Source organism: Carcharhinus amblyrhynchos, chromosome 4 (assembly GCF_965287045.1).
Source record: "Carcharhinus amblyrhynchos chromosome 4, sCarAmb.v2.hapA, whole genome shotgun sequence".
NCBI lineage: Eukaryota > Metazoa > Chordata > Chondrichthyes > Carcharhiniformes > Carcharhinidae > Carcharhinus > Carcharhinus amblyrhynchos.
Window position 1 is genome coordinate 117,565,502 of NC_137327.1, and position 19,044 is coordinate 117,584,545.

The 19,044-nt window shown below is 43.8% G+C and overlaps 1 protein-coding gene across 1 annotated transcript; it reads left to right on the plus strand.

Moving 5' to 3' along the window:
• Positions 1 to 383: 383 nt before the first annotated feature.
• On the plus strand, positions 384 to 18,185 carry f9a (coagulation factor IXa). The gene is made up of 8 exons (XM_080188027.1): positions 384 to 432; positions 3,257 to 3,417; positions 5,161 to 5,185; positions 7,298 to 7,411; positions 12,927 to 13,061; positions 16,067 to 16,329; positions 16,870 to 16,990; positions 17,635 to 18,185. Exons 1-8 carry the CDS (start codon positions 396 to 398, stop codon positions 18,183 to 18,185), a joined length of 1,407 nt encoding a protein of 468 aa, XP_080044153.1. The 5' UTR covers positions 384 to 395.
• The last annotated feature ends 859 nt before the right edge of the window (positions 18,186 to 19,044 follow it).

The window sequence follows — 19,044 nt, forward strand, 5'->3', positions numbered from 1 at the left end:
TGTCATTCCTACCAGTCAGCCCCCTCGCGGTTTTACAACCTAATTCACCCAAAATCGGGCACGATGAGGTCATAAATTTGCTTTGTTTTTATTGTTTCCCATATAATGCAAAATTCTCACTCAAAACAAATGTCTTTGGTGGGTTTCAAAGCGTGAACATATGAACATATAGAATCCTGATATTCAGGCTGTGTTTTGATCTTGTGAGCTCCTGTGACAGGCTTTGGCTGCAGCTATCGAGAGATTTGGATTTGCCCTTGGTCAGTGTGTGAGCTGGGCAGTAAATAAAGTTGATGGACTCTGTGGCTAATCATTGAACAGTTTGTCTGTTTGTGTTCATGCATTAAATTTCTCTTTTCATACAGGGGATAATGGCAGAAATTTATCTGTTATTAATGATCAGTTTCCTTGGGAAATTCAGTAACTGTGAAGGTAGGTAAATTTCACTTTAACTTTTTCTGAGGAACTGCAATTTAGCAGAAAAACCCCAAAGCCTTCAGGGATTTTCAAGATTGATTTTTTTTTTAACCTCATGAGCGAAGTTGCTGTTTTTCCATTCTAACCAACGTTTTTCAAAACTGTTTCTTCCTTCTTGTCCTGCCCCTGTCAGGGATCTCGACCACAATATGCAGGTGAAGCTGAAGCCTGACATTTTGTGATTCAATTGAATGGACTGCTAGAGGGTTTGGAAGCCACTTTTTGGGATTTTTGGGAATTGGATCATTTGTGAGCTGTAGGTGATGGTGGCATTGGCAAAGCTGACATTTTTTTGCCTGTCGTAGTTTGATGCGATGATGTGGATATGCCAGCGTTGGACTGGGGTAAACACAGTAAAAAGTCTGACAACACCAGGTTTAAGTCCAACCGATTTATTTGATAGTAAACTCACTAGCTTTCGAGGTTACCCTCTTCGTCAGGTGAATGGAGAGTTCTGGCCTCAGACAGAGCATATAAAGCACAGACAGCTTTGGCGGCCTTCACGGCACACGACAGCGCAGAGTCGCTGAGCAGAGACTGATAGCCAAGTTCCGCACACATGAGGATGGTCTCAACAGGGATCTTGGGTTCATGTCGCACTATCTGTAACCCCTGTGACTTGCCTGGGTTTGCAAAACCTCACTCACTGTACTGTCTGGAGACAATACACATCTCTTTAACCTGTGATCAGTGCTCCTTCCACTCACATTGTCGGCCACGTTAGGACTTGAACAGCAGGTTAGGTGTAAAGATTTGCATTCTAATCAGTAACCTGTAAACTGTCTATGCTTTATATGCTCTGTCTGAGGCCAGAACTCTCCATTCACCTGACGAAGAGGGTAACCTCGAAAGCTAGTGAGTTTACTATCAAATAAATCGGTTGGACTTAGACCTAGTGTTGTCAGACTTTTTACGTAGTTTGATGTGACAAAGTAGGTGACTGGGAGAGGAATGTTTGGAGTCATGTTGTTAAACAGGAGTCACGTATAGGCCAAGACCAGGGAAGGATTGCCAATTCCCTTTTCTAAAGGATGCCAGTGAATCACTAACAAGTTTAACAATAATTTGACAGCCTCATGACCATTTTTATTGGCACATTGGGCAGAATTTTCCCATCCCACCCACCACGGGAATTGTTGTGGGTGGGACACAGCCCATGCAAAGGTCTATTGACCTTGGGTGGGATTTTCCAGCATTGGAGCGAGTCTGGCTGCAAACTCCCGTCCAATGGTTTCATTTTCACATTTATTGATTTGAACACAAACTCTCAACATGAATTTGAACATATGTTCCAGTGTCATTAATAACGACACTAACTGTACCTAATCCACACTTGGAGAACCAGCCATGACCTTGCTAAATACACCATTCAACTAACATTCAGTACCTCTGGAGAATTATAGTCAACCTTCCATTCACCCATCCATTGACTCTGTCTGCACTCCCTGCTGCCTCAGAAAAGCAGCCAGCGCAATTAAGGGCTGCACGCACCCCAGAAATTCTATCTTCTACCTTCTTCCAGAGGGAAGAAGTTACAAAAGTCTGAGGTCAAGTACCAACCGACTCAAGAACAGCTTCTTCCCTGTTGCCATCAGATTCTTGAATGGATCCACCTTGTATTAAGTTGATCTTTCTCTACATCCTGGCTATGACTGTAACACTACATTCTACACTCTCTCTTTTCCTTTTCTATGAACGGTATGCTTTGTCTGTATAGCCCGTAAGAAACAATACTTTTCACTGTATACTAATAAATGTGACAATAGTAAATCAAATCAAATCCAGGTATTTCAATGGATATCTTTGATTCTTTTTATTCCTTCATGGGATGTGGATGTTGCTAACTAGGTTCGCATTTACTGCCCATCCATAATTGCCATTGTGTCATAGAGTAATACAGCACAGAAAAAAGGCCCTGCAGCCCTTGGTGTCTATACCAGCCATTGCACACCTATCTATTCTAACCCCACTTTCCAGCACTTGGTCCATAAATGTGCATGCTATGGGGTTTCAGGTGGTCATCTAAATGCTTCTTAAATGTTGTGAGCATTCCTACCACGACCACCTTTCAGGCTGTGTGTTCCAAATTCTCATCACCCTCTGGGTGAAAATATTTTTCTCTATCCCCCTCTAATTCCCTTGACCCTTACCTTAAATCTCTGCCTCCTTATTTTTGATCCCTCAAGTCAGGGGAAAAGATTTTCCCTATCCACTCTATCTACGCCCCTCATAATTTTGTTCACTTCAATCACATCCCCTCTCAGCTGCCTCTGCTTCAAAGAAAACAACCTGAGCCTATCCAGCCTCTCTTCATCGCTGAAATCCTCCAGCCCAGATAACATCCTGGTGAATCTCCTCCACACTCTCTCAGTGCAATCACATCCATCCTATAGTATGGTGACCAGAAATGCACAGAGTGCTGTAGCATAGTCCAACCAGTGTTTTATGCAACTCCATCATAACCTCTCTGCTCTTACATTCTATGCTTCAGTTAATAAATTCAAGTATCCCATATCTCTCTGAACTGCTGCCTCAGGGATCTGTGGATTGGGTGCTTGACAGAAAGCGGGGGTCAGAATAAGCAGGTCCCTCTCTGGCCATTCAGCCTTTCATGCCTAGTCTGCCATTCATTTTGATCACAGCTAATCCATCAAATTCAACATCCTCATCCCACCTTCCCCCTTCAGTATGTAGAAAGATGAGTAGGGCTTTAAGATCCTGACACACACTCGCAGTAGAGTCAGTATTCAGTTTAACTTTCATTTTCAATTCATTTCAGTTTTTCTCCAAAATGAAAAAGCGAGCAACATCTTAAAGAGGCAGAAACGTGCAAATGGTGTTTTTGAGGAACTCAAAGCGGGTAACTTGGAGAGGGAATGTTTCGAGGAAAGATGTTCCTTTGAAGAAGCACGGGAAATATTTGAAAACAAGGATCGCACAGTAAGTTTCACCAAACTGAGACTAATGTAAACAAATAGCAGTGAACTTTGTAGAGTTAATCCAGTATACTAAATATTATTGTTAAAGTTGATCAAGAGATATGGCACCACTCCGATTTATTCCTAATGACAGAGGGTATTGGGATGGAGGCTGTGGTTGGGAACGTTGTCATGTATTCCTTCAAAATCTCCTGTTCTGTCTATTATTAGGGCTCAGACCAGAAACCCCAAGATATAATATGAAGTTAGCCTAGACCCCAATGTTATTTGATTAGTCTGAGTATAAGGTGTTTCACTTTAGGTGTAATTCTATAGACCCACTAGGAAACTTGTATTAAAACAAACTATATTTAAGAACAGGGTTAAAATATAACAAAAAGAATTTGCATAACTTTTACCAATTGAAATACTTAAATACAACAAAATATAATTCTTAACTATCTAGCTATCTATCTCTACAATTCCAATTTAAGCAATATTCCCACAGGTGTAAGTCCTTCTTCAGACTCAATTCGCACAAAGGCAAATATGATCATGTGGATGCTAGGTTTCTAGCATTTTAACCCCTCTAGACAGAGATATAGAAAGACACTTCAGTTCTTACTCCCATACAGCAGCCTCCAGAGAAAAAAGTTGTCTTCAAATAGCAGAACTTCTGGCAAGTCCAATCTTCAGAGGGAGAAAGAGAGGCACCTTTGTCTAACAATTCCAAACAGCAACCACAGAGGAAAATACTAAAGTAACAAATCTACATTAATCCAGATTAAAACTTCTGCCAGTTAGGACTAATTATGCTTCTGCGGCATCAACATATAGATGGCATGGTGGCACAGTGGTTAGCACTGCTGCCTTACAGTGCCAGGGCTCCGGGTGCAATTCCCAATGTGGGTCACTGTGTGAAGTTTGCATGTTCTTCCTGTGTCCGCTTGGGTTTCCTTCAGGTGCTCTGGCTTCCTCTCACAGTCCGAAGATGTATAGGTTAGGTACATTGACCATGCTAAATTCTCTCTCAGTGTACCCAAGCAGGCGCTGGAGTGTGGTGACTGGGGGATTTTCACAGTAACTTCATTACAGTGTGAATGTAAGCCTATTTGTGGCTAATAAGTAAACTTTAATTCTAACTTTAACTTTAGGCTGCCAGTTATTGATAAAATGGTACTGATAATAGAACTGACTCTGAAAAGAAATCCTGCACAAGAAACATGACACAAATACATTTCTTAAAGGCACAGTATAGTCAGACCATATCCCTCTATGTTCCCATGGCTACCTCCTTCCTACAGCCAGGCACCACCCACCACCTTCCGCCCATCCAATCCACGATTGCTATACATCTCTGTCCCCACCATCTCCTCCCGCTCACCCCATCTTTTCTCTGCTTCACCAGCACTTTCGCTGCACTCTGGAACTTTTTTTGTAAGCCCTTACTCTTTGCTATACCTCTCTACCACTCAGAAGTCCTGTTAAACTTGACTCTTCATCATGTTTTCATCATCTTCAATAACTCTGCTCAAAGATCCTGTTCATTGGCAGGTCTCTCTTTGCAAAGTGTTTGGTCATGTTGAAGATGCAAATTATTCTAGAAAGTGTTGAAAGAATATATGTTTATCAGAGGTATTGTCCTGGTCAGAATGCACAGTTTTAAATACTCTAATAATTTCCAGAAAGTACACCTCAGTATCAGAGTTATTTCTCAATCTGAAATATATATCCATGCAATAATCACTTTATTTTCTTTTTCTAGATTGAATTTTGGAGTGAATATACAGGTAAGAATTGTATAATAAATTTTTAATGTTAACCTTTGAGAAAGTAAAGTGCAAAGTGTTCATCGGAAAAATAAAAAAGTCAACAAATGTCTATTTTCTCCTGCTCTGAATAATATATTAAATATTGATTCATCATTCTTAAACATTGATAAATACAATTAAAGCTTCAATTTCTTCCAGAATTGGGAATGAGTTTCCAGATTACACTATTACTTCAGTCAAAACATGGGCTAACATTTTCTTTATACTTTAGTTTCAATAAATCTGTAAGGATATATTTTAAGTGGAGAATGGTTGTTATCGAGTAAATGAGGAGAACTGTTTCTGGTGGAGGTGGTTTGATAACCTGAGGAAACTGATTTGTGGTAATTGGAAAAGCCCTGAGGCAGCTTGAGGAAAGATTGCTTTATGCAGCGAGTTGTTTCCTGGGTCTGAATTTCACACAACAGTTCTGGATTGTGTAAAATCAGAACAGCATAAATAAAACAAAAAGATGTCGGGCATGTACCCTGGGCATTATCTGCCTCCACCTACTTCTCGTGCCAGTGTGATGTGCCCTCATCACTGTGCACTACCAACTAAGATGTGGAGATGCTGATGTGTTATTGCAAAATCAACTAATCCAATGTATTATTGTCCACCAATGTGCCGGTATCTGCGCCGTTAATTAGTGCGGGGAGAGGGTGTGACATGAATGAATCCATCAGCAGCTCCTCTGGTGTTAATGCAGGGTCCGGGAGAGGTCCTGGCTGCCTCTGGATGATGGTTCATCTGACAGAGTGAAAGAACTGTTCAATGTTATCATCGATTACACAGTCAACGCCCACACTAGACAGCCAAATATGCCAGACTGACTTTGTGATTGCTGAATCACCGGGGACAGATTGTCAGAACTCCTCTGAGGGATGAGATGACCCCACATTCTCCTCACTCTCTGCCTGTCCCGCTCCTGCCCACTGGACTCTCGTATCTAGACTCCAAGACATTTGCCTCTCCGCGACCTGAGGACCTTCCTCCACACTCACACTTCAGCTCCAGAATGTCCACCTCAATCTTGTCAGAATTACAGGCCACCCCACCACTAGTTGCTGAGTGCTTGTCGTTATTGTGACTTCTCCTCCTATCAGTACAAATGTCCACTAATTACCCAGCCCTCCATCTGTAACAGCATATCCTGCCCCCCCCCAACACCCACCCCATCCTTGGATGAACCCAGTGTTCCTGATCTTATCTCCCAGCCTTAGCACACACAGGCAGATGTGTCTTCTGTTCCTCTGATTCTGACACTCCTGCTAAGGACTGCCACCCTTCCCTATCTTTCCACACTCAGCACTCCCCTTTGCTGAGTGCAGAATATAATCAAACCTTTCCCGGCACTGTATCTATTTGTCATGTATTACATCATACCCTGTGACATTGCAGGTGACCTCTACTTGGTTTGATGGGGTGACCTCCTCTTGCCACCCTGCAGCACACGACCCACCCAGCACTCACTGCCTCCATGAGAGAGTGCAGAAAATCAGGGAGCCGAGTCCCCTCCTGCATTGCCCTCTCTCCTGGTTTGCCACGGTTTCTGGAGAATTCCCTGTGCCACCTTCAGTGCCATCTGCAATCTGACTCAGGGACCTCTTGTAACCTGTGCCTGCCCCCACTGGTTTTGCCGATGTCTGGGCACGTTTTCTGTCCGTCTGAGACAGAAGCAGACAATGCATTGTGTCTGATCCTGTCCACCGTGCACGTCCAACAAATGCAAAATTCAGGCCCTGCAGCTTAAAACAAACTACCCGTTCATGGAATGTGGACGTCGCTGGCAAGGTCATTTACAGTGAGGTCATTGGTTTAAAATATTCTGATGTAACCAACTGTTCAAGGTAAACATGGTTCCTTGAGTTTAGATGGATATAGAGGACGGGATTGTTCTCACCCCAAAACCAGAAAATCCCACCAGAGGCCAACAGACCTTTGCATAGTTTGTTCCCCTGTCTGTGACAATTCCTGAGGCAGGCGGGATGGGAAAATTCCACCCATAATCAATCTCATTGTTTTTGCTTCAGTGCTGTCTCGGAGCTGGAGATCTGGATTAATATTAAAGCTAAGATGATTCATTTTCAGATGGTAATCAATGCGACTCTAATCCATGCCAGAATGAAAGCGAATGTAAGGATGGGATTGGTTCCTATGCCTGTTGGTGCCGACCAGGTTTTCAAGGGAAAAACTGTGAAATAGGTAAGAAAACAAGGAGGGTAATTTCCTGAGTGGACGTACCGACACATTTGCTTTATGCAGTACTGGTGGAAGAGAAGCATTTGCATTTCTGTAGCACCTTCCTCAGCCTTAGAATATATCAAATCACTTCACAGACAATGGTATACTTTTTGAAGTGTAGTCATTATTGTGATGTGGAAACAATCTCATTTGACAATGACTACATTTGACATCAAAGTAAATTTGTCCAAGTGTTGCATCAAGGAGACACCGTAAAATTGAAATCGGAGTGGACGGGGAGGTGGGAGGAAATCTCCATTGGTTGGCCTCATGCCAAAGAAATGGTTGCTTTTGTTTCATTCAGGGGACATGGCGTCATTGGCTGGCCAGCATTTATTGCCCATCCCTGAGGGCAGTTGAGAATCAACCACGTTGCTCTGGGTCTGCAGTCATACAGAGTCATAGAGCATAGAAGTTTACAGCATGGAAACAGGCCCTTCAGCTCGACTTGTCCCTATCACCCTTTTTTACCACTAAGCTAGACCCAGTTGCCTCCATTTGGCCCATATTCCTCAATACCCATCTTGTCCACGTAACCATCTAACTGCTTTTTAAAAGACAAAATTGGACCCGCCTCTATTATTACCTCTGGCAGTTTGTTCCAGAAACATTCAACCCTCTGTGGGAAAAAATTTCTCCTCTGGACTCTTTCATATTTCTCTCCTCTCAACTTAAACCTATGCCATCTAGTTTTAGACTCCACTACCTTTGAGAAAAGATATTGACTATCTATCTACCTGATCTCAGCCCCTCATTATTTTATGGACCTCCATAAGATCACCTCTAAGCCTCCTGCGGTCCAGCAAAAAAAGTCCCAGTCTGTCCAACCTCTCCTTACAACTCAAATCATCAAATCCCGGTAGCATCCTAGTAAATCTTTTCTACACTCTTTCTGGTTCAATAATATCCTTTCTATAATAGGGTGACCAGAACTGTACACAGTATTTCAAGTGTGGTCTCGCCAATGTTTTAGGGAGACAATGGCCTAGTGGTATTATCACAAAATTATTAATCTAGAAACTCAGCTGATGTTCTGGGGACTCCAGGTTCGAATCCCACCACAGCAGATGGTGGAATTCAAATTCAATAAAAAAAATCTGGAATTAAGAATCTTAATTCTTAAGATTAAGATTAAGAATTGTGAAGCCGTTGTCAATTGTCAGAAAAATTCATCTGGTTCATTAATGTCCTTTAGGGAAGGAAATCTGCCATCCTTACCCGGTCTGGCCTGTACGTGACTCCAGAGCCACAGCAATGTGGTTGACTCTCAATTACCCTCCAAGGGCAATTAGGGATGGGCAATAAATGCTGGCCCAGCCAGCGATACTCGTGTCCCACGAATGAATAAAAAAACTGTCTTGTACAACTTCAACAAGGTGTCCCAACTCCTCATTCAATCTTCTGACCAATGAAATCAAGTATGCCAAATGCCTTCTTCACCACTCTGTCCACCTGTGATTCCACTTTCAATGAGCTATAAATTTGTACCCCTAAATCTCTTTTTCTATAACTCTCCTCAACACCCTACCATTAACTGAGTAAGTCCTATCCTGTTTCAATCTACCAAAGTGTATCATGTCACATTTATCTAAATTAAACTCCATTTGCCATTTGTCAGCCCACTAGCCCAACTGATCAAGATACCATTGCAATCCTAGATAATGTTCTTCACTATCCACTATGCCACTAATCTTGGTCTCATCTGCAAACTCCTAACCATGTCTCCTAAATTCTCACCCAAATCATTAATATAAATGACAAATAACAGTGGACCCAGCACCAGTCCCTGAGACACACTGCTGGTAAGAAGTCTCACAACACCAGGTTAAAGTCCAACAAGTTTATTTGATAGTAAACCCACAAATTTTTGGGTTTGCCCCTTTGTCAGTTGAGTGGAGAGTTCTGATCTCAGACAGGGCATATAACAGCATAGTTTACAGAATACTGATTAGTGTGCGCCTTTATATGCTCTGTTTGAGACCAGAACTCTCCACTCACCTGACGAAGGGGCAAACCCTGAAAGCTTGTGGGTTGACTATCAAATAAACTTGTTGAACTTTAACCTGGTGTTGTGAGACTGCTTACTGTGTTTACCCCAGTCCAACACCGGTGTCTCCACATCATGTACACTGCTGGTCACAGGCCTCCTGTTTGAAAAACAACCCTCCACAACCACCTTCTGTCTTCTGTCACCAAGACAATTTTTTATCCCTCAACAAATTTGTATCACTCAACAAATTTCTCTCCATTATGCCCTAACACTATGGCTGTCCTAGTCAATGTTGGGAAAGTTAAAATCCCCTACTATTACCACCTTATTTTTCTTAGGGCTATTTGTAATTTCCTTCCATATTTGCTCCTCAATTTCCTGCTGACTATTTGGGGTCTATAATACAATTCTATCAAAGTAATCTCCCCTTTCTTATTTTTCAGTTCTATCCATATAGACTCGATGAGCAAATCCTCGGATGCATCCCCTCTCAGTACTGCTGTGACCTTCTCCCTAATCAAAAACACAACACCCCCTCCTCTCTTACCTCCTGTTATATCTTTTCTATAGCATCTGTACCCTGGAACATTGAGCTGCCAGTCCTGTCCTTCCATTGGCAATATTTCAGCAATTGCTATAATATCACAGTCCCATGTATCCATCCATGCCCTGAATTCATCTGCCTTGCTCATCAGGCCTCTTGCATTGAAATAAATGCAGATTGATCTGGACTTCCCTTGCTCCCTGCCCTGCTGTTGCGTGACCTGCTTTGTACCAGGACTACTAACAGTGTCTTTACTATTTAATATGCTTTCTTTAACTTCTGTGCTGCCCTCAATCTTCTCTCTGTCTCCCTACTGCTTTGGGTCCCACTCTCCTGCCAAACTAGTTTAAACCCTCCCAGCTGGCTCTATCAAATCTCCCCGCTAGCATATTAGTCCTCCTCCAGTTCAGATGTAACCCATCCCCCTTTAACAGGTCAACCCTTCCCCAGAAGAGATCCCAATGATTCATAAATCTAAATCCCTGCCCTCTGCACTAGCTCTCAAACCATGCATCCATTTTCCTTTCTATTCCTATTCTCAGTAGCACATGGCCCCAGTAGTATCCAGCCTTTGAGGTTCTGCATTTAAGCCTTCTGCCTCTCTATATTCACACTTCAGGGCCTCATCCTTTTCCTACCTATGTCGTTGGTACCAATATGTACAATCAGGGGCGGCACGTTAGCACAAAGTTTAGTACTGCTGCTTCACAGCTCCAGGGACCTGGGTTAGATTCTCGGCTTGGGTCACTGTCTGTGTGGAGTTTGCACATTCTCCTCGTGTCTGCGTGGGTTTCCATTTCCAAGTCGGAAATAGACCTGCTCCGATTTCCTCCCAAGTCCAAAGATGTGCGGGTTATGTTGATTGGCCGTGCTAAAAATTGCCCTTAGTGTCCTGAGATGTGTAGGTTAGAAGGATTAGTGGGTAAGTATGGGGGTAGGGCTTGGATGGGATTGTGGTCAGCGCAGACTCGATGGGCCGAATGGCCTCTTTCTGTACAGTAGGGTTTCTATGATTCAATGATTCTTGATTCTATGACCTCTGGCTGCTCACCTTCCTCCTTAAGAATATCCTGCAACCACTCAGAGACGTCTTTGACCCTGATACCAGGGAGGCAACACACCATCCTGGAGTTTTGGCCGTGGCCACAGAAATGCTCGTCTGTGCCTCCAACTAGTGAGTCCATATTACTACTGCTCGATTGCTCTTTGCCCAACCCTGGTCTACAGCAGAACCAGGTGTGGTGCCACAGGCATGGCTGCTGCTGGTATCTTCCCATGACAGGTTATCCCACTCAACAGTATCTAAAATGGTATACCTGTTTGAAAGGGGTTTAGCCACAGAAGACTCTTGTACTACCTGCCTGCCTCTCCTCATAGTCACCTATCTACCTGACTGAACACGTGTTGTGACAGCCTCCTGTAACTAATATCTATTACACTCTCTGCCCCCCATATGTTCCGCAGTGTGTCCATCTGCCACTCCAACCGAATAATGTGGTCTGTGAGGAGCTGTAGCTGAATACAGTTCTTGCGGGCAAAGTTGTCAGAGGGACTTAGATTGCTTTGTTATTTCCCACAGCTTGCAGGAGGAGCATACCACTACCCTAACTGCCATTTTACAGCTTAAAAGAATAACAGAATCTCAACTCGCCTTTTCCTTGCCTGTGGTCTTGCAGTGACTTTTTTAATGTTAGGGGAGGAGGTAGGAAATATTTGAGGTTTAACTCTCCCTTGACAACAGCTTCTGCACAAACCACTGTTAGGAAGCAGTGACTGCATCGATGCAAATCTTCTCTGTGACAGCCAATCAGTGTCACCCCTCTGCGGGATGCTTGCCTTCACTTGAACATGGAGGGTGTCTTACTGAGGTCCACCTTCTGGAAACAGTGACTGCGCTGATGCAAATCTTCCCCATGACAGTTAATCAGCATCACCGCTCTGCTGGACTCCAATTGGGAGGGAACAGTCCTACTTGGCAATTATTGCACAGTGCCTGTTGATCTGTTGTTGTAATGTCTGCATGGTCTTGCTGGTGTGACCATGCGCAACAGATGAACGGATGAGGATGGCCCTAACCAGGATCTCGAGTTCATTTTGTGCTACATGTAACTGCACCATACTGCTCTGTGGGAGAAAAATCTTCCTAATTGTCCTGTTTTGATATCATGCACACCTTGATTATGGGTGATGATCTCTCTGCCTGAATTAGTTTGCATAGTATTTAGCACCATCTCACTTTTTGATTATTTGTAATTATCTTTCTATCTTAAATTACTGGTTCTTGGGTCATCCATTTACTTGTTAATACTTTAACAATACTTTACACACACTGGTTATACTTAACTGCTTGCACTAATCCATTAGCACTCATGATTACCTGTAAAGACTTGGTATTCAGCTGGCCTATACTGCACTATACTGTTTGTACTTATCTGCTAACACTCTTGATTACCTGTTAGTATCAGGCTATTGTCACTCCTCCTATATTCTGTGCCTGCAACCCTCTCTGCACTTCACCTGAGGAAGGAGCAGTGCTCCAAAAGCTTGTGATTCATATAATCCTGTTGGACTATAACCTGCTGCTGTGTGATCTCTCACCCTGTCTACCCAAGTCCAACACCAGCATCTCCACATCATAAGCTAGAGAGCCTGTGAGATTTACATGGCGCCAGATTTGTGTGGGAACTGATGGGGGTGCTTGTTGCAACACATCTCTGTTTTATTTAATGTGAAATCCACCTTTTTTTAATCTGAAGTATCATTTGCCTTTTCTGTAACTTACATTTGTTCTGAATTGTCTCAAAGTAAAAGTTACAAGAAGTGCAACCTTCATTGGTAATTTCTTCATTTGGGGTCATTCAGTACATTTGGTTATTGTAGTTGGTTATTGTAGTTTAATGTTTCCCCATGGGGATCATAACAATGCCTTTGTAATTTTACAGAGCCATTAAAGTTGTGCAGTTTGGATAATGGGAACTGTCATCATTTCTGCAAAACCGATCCTGTTAAAGGGGTGAGGTGTGTGTGTGCACCGACCTACAAACTCAACGCCGATCTACATTCCTGTATCCCTGCAGGTAAAATCTACAATATCACACCACTTCATATAGAGATTCACTGAGTCTCAGCGCAGAAACAAGCCATTCAGCCTTCTCTCCATTCTGCTTTATGTCTCAAAATAACCTCCTCCCACCCTCTTCATCTATCAGAATGTTCGTCTATTTGCTGAACTCCAGTGATGAGGTGGGAGTGACTGCCCTTGACATCAAGGCCACATTCGACTGAGTGTGACATCAAGGAACCCTTGCAAAACTGGAGTCAATGGGAATCAGGGGAAATCTCTCGACTGGTTGGATTCAAATCTGGCACGTAGGAAGATGTTTGTGATGGTTGTAGGTCAATCATCTCAGTTTAAGGCCAACATTGCAGGAGTCCCTCAGAGTAATGTCCAAGGCCCAACCATCTTCAGCTGTTTCATCCCCCTCCATCATAAAATCAGAAGTGGGGATGTTCGCTGATGATTGCACAATGTTCAGCACCATTTGCAACTCCTCAGATACTGAGTCAGTTTATGTTAAAATGCAGCAAGCCCTGGACAATATTCAGGCTTAGACTGACAAGTAGCAAATAACATTCACACCACACGAGTGCTAGCAATGACCATCTCTAACAAGAGGGAATCTAAACATCTCCCCCATTTGTTCCAACTGATCCTCTTGCAGACACTGTCAGTTGGATTTGTCTAGCCAGGGGTGGTACGTTTGAAAGGGCATGGCCAGTAGATGGTGAATGTATCCCTGATGCATTCCCACCCACAGAAAACATTCCCTGAATGGGATGGGTGATGGGCTGACTGAGATGGGCAGTCAATTTGCACAGTTAAGACCCCCACTGGCGGTGACTTCCAACATCACCATTATTTTGCTTCTGTTTTGATGAAGTTTAAAAGGCAGACACTATTATAGAGACAATAGGGAATCATATACGACCATAAGCAAAAGGAGCTGAATTAGGCCACTCAACCCATCAAGTCTGCTATGCCATTCAATCATGGCTGATATTTGTCTTATCCCCATTCTCCTGCCTTTTCTCCATAACCCCTGATCTCCTTATTAATCAAGAACATCTCTATCGCTGTCTTAAAGACACTCAAGGAGGAGGCTGACTAGGGTGAATGTTGGACCCTTAGAGGATGAAAGGGGGGATTTAGTGGTGGGGGATGAGGAAATGGCTGAGGCGTTGAATAAGTTTTTGCTTCGGTCTTCATGGAGGAGGACGCGAATAGTTTGCCGGGTGTTAACGTTGGAAAGATGGTAGGAGTGGAGGGCCTGAATGAGATCATTGTTACTAGAGAGGCAGTGCTCAACAGACTAGTGAGACTGATGGTGGACAAGTCCCCAGGACCGGATGGAATGCATCCCAGGTTTCTGAAGGAAATGGCGGAGGTGATAGTGGATGCCTTAGTGATTGTTTTCCAAACCTCGCTGGATTCCGGGGAAGTGCCGGAAGATTGGAAAATGGCTAATGTTACGCCGCTGTTTAAAAAGGGTAGCAGGCAAAAGGCAGGGAATTATAGGCCAGTTAGTTTAACGTCTGTTGTAGGAAAAATGCTTGAATCCGTCATCAAAGAGGAAATAGCGAGGCATCTTGAGAAGAATTGTTTGATAGAGTAGACGCAGCACAGTTTCGTTAAGGGGAAGTCGTGTCTGACGAATTTATTGGAATTCTATGAGGATGTGTCTAGTGCGGTGGATGGAGGGGAACCGGTGGATGTGGTGTTTCTCGATTTTCAGAAGGCGTTTGATAAGGTGCCGCACAAAAGGTTGTTACAGAAGGTTAGGGTGCATGGAGTTGGGGGTAAGGTGTTAGCATGGATAGGGGATTGGCTGTCAAATAGGAGGCAGAGAGTGGGGGTCAATGGGTACTATTCGGATTGGAAGTTGGTGACTAGTGGAGTGCCCCAGGGATCGGTGCTGGGGCCTCAGCTATTTACCATTTATATAGATGATCTGGAGGAGGGAGCCGAGTGTATGGTGTCGAAATTTGCTGATGACACAAAGATAAGTGGAACAGCAAATTGTGCGGAGGGTGTAGAAAGTCTGCAGAGGGATCTAGATAGGCTGAGCGAGTGGGCGAGGACCTGGCAGATGGAATACAATGTTGGCAAGTGTGAGGTTATCCACTTTGGTAGGAATAATAGTAGGAAGGACTACTACTTACAGGGCGAAAAACTGCAGCATGCTACGGTGCAGAGGGACCTGGGGGTCCTTGTGCATGAGTCGCAAAAACCCAGCCTACAGGTGTAGCAGGTGGTCAGGAAGGCAAATGGGATGCTGGCCTTCATAGCGAGGGGGATTAAATATAAAAGTAGGGAGGTCTTGCTGCAACTGTACAGGGCACTGGTGAGGCCGCAGCTGGAGTACTGTGTGCAGTTTTGGTCACCGCACTTGCGCAAGGATATTTTGGCCTTGGAGAGAGTGCAGAGGAGGTTCACTAGGCTGATACCAGAGTTGAGGGGGTTGAGCTATGAAAAGAGGCTGAATAGACTGGGCTTGTACTCGTTAGAGTTTAGAAGGATGAGGGGGGATCTTATTGAGACGTTTAAGATGATGAAAGGGATGGATAGGGTAGAGGTGGAGAAGTTCTTCCCGCTCAGAAAGGACAGCAGGACTAGAGGGCACAGCCTCAAGATAAGGGGGCGGTGGGGGTGCAGTTTAGAACAAAGTTGAGGAGGAACTTCTTCACTCAAAGGGTGGTGAATCTCTGGAATTCTCTGCCCGTTGAAGTGGTGGAGGCTACCTCGCTAAATATATTTAAGACGCGGGTAGATAGGTTTTTGACAGGCAAGGGGATTAAGGGTTATGGGGAGAGGGCGGGAAAGTGGAACTGATCCACTTCAGATCAGCCATGATCTTATTGAATGGCAGGGCAGACTCGAAGGGCTAGATGGCCTACTCCTGCTCCTATTTCTTATGTTCTTATGTTCAGTGACCTGGTCTCCACAGCCTTCTGTGGCAAAGCATTTCACAGATTCACCACTCTTATTTATTTTTATACTTATATATGTCTTTGTTTTTGACAGTGGAACATCCATGCGGGCAAATTGCAGCAATCTACAACGTGCGATCACTTAACTCCAATTCAATGCCAAGCTCTGAAACTAACAGCACCGGTTCCTATCCAAATAATGTCACAGACACATCACAAAGAAGCAACGTAACCACTGCTTCCTTTCTTAGGAATGCTACAGGAGCCTACAACTACAGCCAAATCCAGCTAACAGCAGCTAATCAAACCAGAATAGTGGGTGGTGAAGAATGTCTGAAGGGACAGTGCCCTTGGCAGGTATGGCCTTTTAATGAAAAAAGAATTCCTAACCAGAGAGTCAGTAGCTCTGCAGCCTAACAGTGCCACTGATAGAGGCAGTTGTTGCTGAACTACAGGGGAAAATGAGTGCAACTCCAACATGAGGCACCCGTATAAGGCCTCAGGTTAGGTGGATTGGTATGGGAAATTGCCCATTAGTGTCCCAGCATGTATAGGTTAGGTGGATTGGCCATGCAAAATTGCCACTTAGTGTCCAAAGATGTGTAGGTTAGATGAATTAGCCGTGGGAAATGTGAGAATTGCAGGGACAGGATAGGGGAGAGGGCCTGGATAAGATACTCTGTCAGAGAGTTGGTGTGGACTTGATGGGCTGAATGGCCTCTTCTGCACTGTAGGGATTCTATGTTCAGATTCCCAGCATCCGCAGTATTATGCTATTGTAGAGTAAGACAACTCGCTGTTTCATTGAGTAACCTCTCCCTGCTCTTGGTGACAAATATCCTTATTGCACTGTATCCAGTGTAGGAATGAACATTATCTGTCTGCTTCTTATTAAAGGCCATGTTACTGGACGACATAAAGAAGAAAGGATTCTGTGGTGCAACCATCTTGAATGAGAAGTGGGTGATTACAGCAGCACACTGTTTCCATCCCCCGGTGAACTTTCAGGTGGTTGTTGGTAAGTCGGTTTCTTGATCTTTAGGATGCCATAGAAATACAGAGTGGTGCCTTCGAGATGCATTGATGCCCCTGTGCAGCTGCACCCTATTCAGGTCTGCATGACTGCACTCAATTGGTTGTGCCTGGCCATGCACCCATCCTCCAGTGTACTGAGCATTGATGAAACTGCAGAGGGCAACCTCGGTGCTGAAGCAGGCTGATCTCTGGGTCTGTCATGTTGCCTTGCTGAGTTTGAACACTGGAGCAAGTGTGGAATGGAAGTCTCAATGAATAGGCAACAGGGACCTGCCTGAGAAGCAGCACAGTTGGATATGCTGTCTTTTGGATGAGATCCCATGGCCATTATTTCATTGTACTGCACAGAGTTACTCCTGGCCAATACTTATCCTTCAATCACCCCTCGAACAAATTAGTTGCTTATCATCATACTGTGAGATCTTGCTGTGCACAAATTGGCTGCGTTATTTTCCACTTTTCAACAGTGACTCTACCTCATTGGCTGTAAAATAGATTGGGTCTAAAGTTGACAAAGATGCTATATAAATGCAGGCCAGTTGTTTGCTCTCACTTTCTCATTCTCTCTCTCTTTATCTCCTTGCACAAATGCACTTTTTGAACATTTCTCTTTATACTGTGCAACAGGGGAACACAATGTGAATGAAATCGAACACACAGAAAAATGCCATGAAGTGCAGAGATTGGTGATGTATCCAAAGTACAATGCCAGTCGGAGCAGATACGATCACGACATAGCGCTCATCCTGCTGAAAACACCAATCCAGTTCAATACCTTTGTCATCCCCATTTGCCTCCCTGAGAAACATTTCGCTGAGAAGGTGCTGATGAAAGAAGCTTACGGGACTGTTAGCGGCTGGGGACGTCTGGCCGATATGGGGTCATCCGCGAATGTGCTACAGAAAATCGACATCCCTTATGTAGAACGCAGTGTGTGCAAAGACTCCAGTAAATACAGCGTCACAGGAAACATGTTTTGTGCTGGCAATTCAGACGGACGTAAAGATGCCTGTCAAGGGGATAGTGGGGGCCCTCACGTCACGAAATACAAAGACACCTGGTTTCTGACAGGCATTGTCAGCTGGGGAGATGGTTGTGCAGTTTCGGGAAGATACGGCTTTTACACAAGAGTTTCACGATATTACAGCTGGATTAAAAATGTAATCGATAATAATTGAAGTGGAATTATATAGGGAGATTTAGTAAGTTGGAGCTTTTCAAAACAAATGTTATGTACACCAAACATATACAGATTTCTTGCAGGAATTATTAGCAAGTGTCAGTCTAGTGGTTTGGGACAAAACAATATTAATCTGAAACTCACAAGCATTTATCAATCATTAGTTTTTGATGCTGGATTAATCTGAATTCATATAAACTCTCAAATTCAGACAGCTCTTGCCAAATAAATGAAATCTCTGCCTAAACTATCCCTATGTTTTCAATGCTTTTACACTCACCATCATTAACGTGACATGTTTGTCATCCTCTAACTCACCAACCATTAGGACATTGACAAGAGACAGGAAGGTTGGTAACCAATAGGACACAGATTGAAGATAATGGTCAAAGTGTCAGCGCTGCTGTGACAAATCTTATCTCCATACTCCATGGCCTGGGTCTCGGATCCTCCCTCTGCAACTGGATCCCAGATTTCCTGGTCTACAGACCACAATCAGTAAGGATAGACAACAACACCTCCTCCACAATTAATCTCAACACCGGTGCCCGACAAGGCTGTGTTCTCAGCCCCCTACTATACTCCTTATACACCTATGACTGTGCAGCCAAATTCCCCTCCAATCTGATTTTCAAGTTTGCTGATGATGTCACCGTAGTTGGTCGGATCTCAAACAATGATGAGGCAGAGCCCAGGAATGAGGTAGGGAAACTAGTGCAGCAAAAATGATCTCTCCCTCAATGTCAACAAAATGAAGGAGATTGTCATTGACTTCAGGAAGTGAATGGGGATGAAATGGAAATGATCGATAGGTTCATATTTCTAGGTATCCAGATCACCAACAACCTGTTCTAGTC